At 40.1% G+C, this 6,944-nt stretch overlaps 1 protein-coding gene across 5 annotated transcripts; it reads right to left on the reverse strand.

Annotated features, from left to right (window-relative positions):
• Positions 1-559: 559 nt before the first annotated feature.
• On the reverse strand, positions 560-4,392 carry GPX8 (glutathione peroxidase 8 (putative)). 5 transcript variants are annotated; one of them, XM_086479709.1, is made up of 4 exons: positions 4,186-4,392; positions 3,300-3,561; positions 2,150-2,170; positions 560-723 (listed from the first exon to the last, which is right to left on the reverse strand). In XM_086479709.1, the coding sequence occupies exons 1-4, from the start codon at positions 4,390-4,392 to the stop codon at positions 560-562; spliced, it is 654 nt and encodes a 217-aa protein (XP_086335835.1). The 5 variants fall into 5 exon arrangements, with proteins under 5 accessions (XP_086335835.1, XP_086335837.1, XP_086335836.1 ...); XM_086479711.1 differs by lacking the exon at positions 2,150-2,170 and having other exon boundaries at positions 3,300-3,435; positions 4,339-4,392; XM_086479710.1 differs by lacking the exon at positions 2,150-2,170 and having other exon boundaries at positions 4,339-4,392.
• Positions 4,393-6,944: the final 2,552 nt, after the last annotated feature.

Below are 6,944 nucleotides of genomic sequence, written 5' to 3' on the forward strand. Positions count from 1 at the left end.
TTTTAGTTTCTATGTACAGTTTTTTTACAACTTCACAATTCAGTAATCTTCCTTGAGAAGATACTGCAAAGCTGATATCCCCTGTTGCATTTGTCTCTAAAAACCCTATGATGCCTCTGGGCCCCATGTCTTTCAGTCAAGGCAATTATGTGTTAATGGAATATCAAAATCTATTTATTATGGTAGATGGGAAATAAAACTCTTCTGTGCAAATACTGAGTATTTTATCAACAAATCCTCTTCTTTTTAGCTATCTCCTTGCTGGTGACAATTGTAATTAGCTATTGTCAGTAATTTAAAGAAACATTCGGGAACTTTATGCAAATTGAAGGTCCATTCTTGCAAGGCCCTGAGTGCCTTGCCATTCTTAGTAACCTCAGTGGTTCTCAAGGCTGTTGCAGGAGCCAATCCAACATTAATAGACGTAGTACAGCTGAAAATACTAACACCAAAGAGAAGTAATACCACCTGATGGTTTAGCTTCTAGCAGCATTTCCCAGGAATGTAGTAAGGCTGTGTACGCATGCTGTTGAATGGATTGAGAGCATGACTGACTTTTTCAGAGGTCTTCTCTTTTTTTCATGATAATCTGCCTGATTAATGATGCTACTTCTGGCTTGATACTTTCTATGGGCTCTTCAGGTCTCCAGAATTTCACAACTTTACCCTCTGGGCTGACAAGGTACTTCCAGAAATTCCATCGAGGCTCTTTCTTTGAAGAATCTGTAAGAATGGCATCAGATAATTTTAGTGACTTAGACTTGTAATTGTTTCATTACCCTGAAGTGATTTTTGACTATTTATGTTGAAGTAATCCCACCTTCTTCTTTGCTAGTAGTCTGGGCATGGATTTGGTGGTTGGTGTTAACGATCTGAAAAGTGGGAAGTGAATGATGCTGTCCCCTTCTTGTGAAATTGTTTAAGAGTTCCTACTTTTACTATGCTCTGCTTCCTAGGGACGAGGATATGAAGGCTGCATACTCATTCAGGAAATCCCCATTTTTATGTCTGTTTGGGGGAAGTGATATGGGAGCAGGAAGTCATACTGTTGATGGCTTAATTCAGCATCTTTCATCCCATGAGGCAAGACCTTACCCATATCTTTCCTATCACGAATACCTGGCAAGATAATTTCTGAGATCAAGGGGCTATCAGGAAACTATGTGGTTCCTAGAGGAGGCAGAATGAGTTTATTGACTCTGGCTTTGTCCTTGGAGTCTCACAGGTTTAGAGAGAGATCTCTTTTTGAGAGAAGAACTAGCAGAAAACTTCAGGAGATTTTGACTGGGGAACAGGTGTCCAGTGGGGAACAGTGCTGAACCCTACACTGATTCTTGGAAGCAATGGGTTGAATTTTGCCATTGGACTACATTTGTAATGTCATGACTGTAAGGGGACACTATGGCAAGCAAATGGGTATGGTAAAGTTCATGTCATGGAGGCTGTGTGCCAGCTAGTAATTTTATCTTTGCTGAGCTGTATCTAGGATCAGTCCTGAAGTAACATTTCCCCATCTCTGAATATTATTCCAGTGTTCATCAACATGTATGAGTAACTCACACATAGGATGCTGGACATTATTTGAGGAAAGGAGGGGCCACAAACCTTGCACTGGCACAACAAAATGCCTTACTGCTATGAAAGCAAGAAGAAGCAGCTGTGTAATGGCCTTGGCACTATGTTTATGCTGCCAGTAGATTCTTTTTGCACTAGACTATCTGATGGTGCTGGACAAGTTGTAGCTAGCAGTCACGATGACAAGGGGGTGTAGCATGAAGATGTTTAACCTTCTGATTGTCAAGACAGCTACATGAAGAAAACAGGTGCTTCTTTAATTGAAGATGCACAGTGATTTAATGTGAAGCAGACGAATGCATGAAAAGAAACACCTTATTTCAAAATATTTAAGTACCAGAAGATCTTTCTCCTTGTGGTTGAGCAGATGTCAAATATGAACCAACTGAGGGAATATGGCTGGTCCTTTTCTGTATAAGTATTAATGTCTGGTAATGACTGCGCTGCTAGTTAGAATCCCACCCAGCTGGTACCTACGTGGTCTAATCTCCTCTGTAATGAACTGAGACGCACCTCCAGAGTGCGTTCAAGAATTCCACTGGACGTCAGGCAACTCAGAGCAACAAGGCTTTACCTGAGGTCTTTGGTGACATGCCTAAGGGAAGGTAGGAAGAAACACAGTTACAGTGACAATGGTGACTGCTTAAATGACTGCTAAATGATAGTAATTTTCAAGGACATGAGGGGTATCACAGAGGATATAGCAAGAAGGAACAGACTTAAGTGGTGTAAGAAAGATCTCATTTAGATGATGAAATAGCTTTCTGACGAGGAGCTGTGAAGCGCTGGAATAAACTAGGACTAGGTTTTGAAATACCTCATATGACTGCTGTAATAGTCTGGAGAAGCATATGTAGTAGTGATTTGGGTAACTGTGATCCTGTCTTGGGGCAGGGAGAGGGAATACAGGTTTGGGCCTTCCGCTACCTTATTTTGTAGTTAAAATGATGTGATAGAGAAGGGTTATGTTTTTAATTATCCTTTCTTTCCTAATCAGTCTTTATGGGTCAAAGACTTGGCCAAAGCTCAGGAAAATTCAGAGAAGCTTTTCAAGCTGGCTTTGGGTCTATGAGCTCTTTGGTCAACTAAAGAATGTTTAATTTTGCTTGTGATGAGAGTATAAACTTCTAAGTCAGTACATGCTTGCTGTAACAGGAGTTATTTGTGTGAGTGGGTTTTGCAGGCTGGGCTTTGAAGTTCACAAGACAAATTAATGCAAATCAGTGATTATATATAACTACAGTATATATAATCCTGCTTTACAATACAGTTTACGTATAGCTGGACATATGACACTGCTAAAGGAATCTTCTCATCTGCATGAGTTTATGTAAAATCTTCCAGTAATTTTATGAACCTCCACAGTTACATTTTTGGCCATAAGAAAAGTTGGTTTTCAACAGAAGTCACATAATTTTAAATGGGATTTTGTAGGTGGGAGTCTTTGCACTTAAGTTTATACACACACAAAATGGGTATTTCTAGCTGGGCTGGTCACAGTAGGCTGTTTTTATAATCAATGAGGAGAAAAAGATGCTTTCAGGGTACAACTTGTCCGACCATGTTTTTGATATACACATTGAAATGAGATGAATTGTATGCTGAGTGCCTGTTTCTCTCCATAGACTATGAAGACTACGATTTCCTGACAAACAAACCCAGACTGGAATTTAGGGAGAATACCACGGTTACAGGCAGCTTGATATATAAAAGAAAACAGTTACCTATTAGAAATTTAAAAGCAGGCTCTGCTTCTGATCCTAGGATCTTGATTTTGTGGAAAACAGGGAAGGTTACTCCGTAATTTCCTTTAGCAAAAGATTCTATTTCCTGGCTTGAACTAGGCTCTGATTCTCCGAACTGGTTGCAGGGAAAAGCCAGCACAGTGAAGTGGGAGGGACCAAACTCTCTGTGTAGTTCTTGCAGTGCGATGTAATTTCTGTCTGTGTGTTGGCAGTAACTGGCCACGTTTACAACCAAAGTTGCCTTCAGAGAAATGAAGTTATAATAGTAAGAAAAAAACACCAACTAGACATGGCGTAGAGATTACAATTAATTGTTAAAATGGCATCTCCCACTACTATAACCATTACTGCTGGAAGGCTAAATTTAATCCGTCTGATCACAATTTCATTAAACAGATTAAGGATGATAGCAGTTTAAAAGATATTTACTTTCAGACAACCTGTTTCAAAAATCCAATAAATGGATAAACTTCAACTTACAGCTTTGTTTAAATATAAGCATGTAAAAAAGCAGGTATTTAGAACAGGCACTAAAATCACATTTACTAGATCAACTTCCAGAATTCAACACAACATGCTACCATTCTTAACTAAGATTAAAATGCACAAATTGTATTGTTAGGCTGTATTGATTTATAATTAAGAATATGAAAAAACATTTTTATCGATTTATTAGAAATAATACTTAATTCCTGGAGCAGGCCCAGATAAAATAAATGTCTCTCCAGCTTAGTGTTTGAAGAACAGGAATTTAGCACAAATCTCTGCCAAAAATTCCCATAACCAAATTTTTTGTTTACCTACAAATGGACACCTGTTTTTCAGTAAAGATTCAAGACAAAGGTATAATGAAGTTTTAACTTACTTTTCCTCTGTACTTCTCCAAGGAAATGATCCTTCCTCGTGAATCCTTGACTTCGAAAGAATAGAAATCTTTGATTTTAGGTTTAAAAAATCTGAGTTGCAGCAGGCAGAGAATGGCAGTACACAAAACCATTGTCAGAAAGATAACAAAGACCCTGGCCTTGGGCACTGAGTATTTCAGAGGATAAGTAGTTGTGAGAGGATCCATTTTCGAAATCTTTGGAGAGGAGCCTGGGCAGGCCTGGAATGTGAAGGAGGAGCTGAAATATGAAACTTGCAGCTCGGACTGGAAAGAACAAGCTGCTCATTTTGTGCCGGTTGCAGAAGTGGCTGTTTTGTATCACAGTGCTTCTGCTGGGCTTCAGAGCTCTTCTGTAAAGTACAGAAATTGCTCTGGGAAAAGAAAAAAAAAAAAAGTAATTAATGAAAAGTTCCCATCACCAAAGGATGCTGATTACTCTGTTTAACTGACCTGTGCGGAATACTCCAGTGTTTGTCTGCGCACTGTCTTGAGAGCTGCTGGGGCCTTTTGTGTGTCTGTAGTGCAACTCTAACACATCCCCTGGGCCCCTCGGGTGTCCCTGACAGAGTTCTTCAGCAGCAGGTATCTATGCTACCAGACTGACCTGGAGAAGCAGTTTGAGGGCCAGCTGTTCAGGTGGAAGGAAGGGAGTATGGCTGAAACCACCCTGTTTACAGCCTGAGTCCTGCCTTTCATCAGCTGCTGTGGGATCACAGGCAGCTTTGTTTGTAAAACTCTTTTACAGCAAATGGGGCAGAGAAAAACTCCTTGTTTATAGGATTGCACAAGGGAAGATAATTTTTTTTTTTTTTTAATGAGGTGGGCTGATGATGGAAAATGGGTTGCTTTTTTAATTGCTACTGGCTAACTGGCAGCTAGCTGTGCTGAGATGAGAGGATGGAAGGTCGGCACGAGAGAAGAATGAGTTAGCTGAGAATCTCAGGTACAAGCCAGGCATCTCCAGTGGTGTTTTGCTAAGGCAATTGTGAAAGACACTCCGAACCTTAAAGCCACACAAGTCTGGTTTCTTATCTGTCTTAATTTTATTGTTTTATATTTTAAACGTGTTTGCCTGTTGCTCTTGGTTTTTGAACGTACATCAGCATGTAGTGGTTACAACTCAGTTATGGAAAACCCAAAATTTTCTCTTGTCTTCATGTCTTCCCTTGTTCAGTCCTTCCCTCTTTCTTTCTGTCCATTTGATATTCCCTCTCTTCCTCTCAGCTTTCAGGATTTTGTTTTGTCCTCCTCACATTTCTGTTCTTGGGCTTTTCTAAGCTATTACTTGTCTTTCAGCCCATGTTCCTTGTCAGTATCTGCTAACTTCCTTTTCCTTCCAGTTCAAACCACCATTGAAGATTGATTTCTATTTCAGTTGTTTTTCTTACCGCTCTGATTTTTTTGCTGCACTTGGAAGTTACATTTTAAAGGATGAGAATAGAATGGGACTTTCTGAAGGTGAAACCTGGAATCTGGGAGTCTGTTGCTTTCCAATGACTTTGATAGCACCTCAACTATCCTTAATTTGTACAATACCACAGTGGTATGTTCAGCCATTTCTATAATCTCTAAATAGCTGAAGTCCATGTTAATTTTGTTTACCAAGACTATATGGAGAGTTTCACATAGTTCTCCATAACGGAGAGATGCTTGGGAAATACAGTGAAATTTTAGTCTTTGTGTGGGTGTTTCTGGTGATCTGAGGACATGTGAGGCGTGATCTCTGCCTGGCAGTGAAGCCTGTGGGCCTGCTGTTGTAGTGGTGGGGACAGAAAAGGCACAGACTTCTGTGCTGAAATGAACAAAGCTGTACTCAAGGAGCAAAGCACAGGTGACTAATGCTGACTTTAAAATCAAGTTTGAATGGGTTTGATTTCAGAAAATCTATGCAAGATCCTGGTGTCTAAGTTACATCTCAATAGCTTGTAATTTGCATCTCATATTATTTCAGAAATAAAAAAAATAATTACAAGATATATTATAAATATTTACTGGAGTACCTAATAATGATCCAGAAGCCCATTATACTTGCGGTGTTTCCTTACTGTTGCTACTTTCACCTAATGCATTGCTTTAAAACTGGGGAAAAAAAGTAATTTCTGTGTTCAGTATTATCTAGGCTCTTACATTTCAAATTTTGATATGTTCTTATGTTTTATGTTTTTCTGACACATTGCTTGCTTTATGAATGAATCTGAGTGTAATGAAAGTAAATCTGCCATTTAATCTTCATTTAGTATGCCTTAATATATTAAAAAGTGTGAGATAACATTAAAAATAGTAACATGAACAAGCTGCAGTGGTGGTAAGATTCAGAAATTGGAAGAGATCGAAGCCCTCCTTGGGTGAAGGTCAGAAAGCCAGCCTGGTTCCAGACAGGCAACATGTGGGTTTGGCCACCTCTCTCAGGAAAGAGCAGACCCAGGAGCCTGCGCTAAACGTCTGAAGGTGCCTTGGGTCTTTCAACAGCCAGTGCCATAGCCTAGTGCACGCGTGACACAAATTCTTTTTTTTTTTTTTTTTTTCTTCTGTGTGACAGGTGATTCAGAGGTATTTTTCTGACCAGAAACGTTTGTTTCTTTCCGTTTCCCCTGCCTCGCTCTTTCTCTACCCAGGTGACTGACGCCGGAGCCGTCCTGAGCCCAACGCCCATTTCCACGGCCTGTTGCTCTGGGGTGGGCCGAGCCCACGCGGCCTGGCAGAGGAAACGGCGCGAAGGGAGGGAATGATCCGAAGTC

This window comes from Leptosomus discolor, chromosome Z, assembly GCF_034619465.1.
Source record: "Leptosomus discolor isolate bLepDis1 chromosome Z, bLepDis1.hap2, whole genome shotgun sequence".
NCBI lineage: Eukaryota > Metazoa > Chordata > Aves > Leptosomiformes > Leptosomidae > Leptosomus > Leptosomus discolor.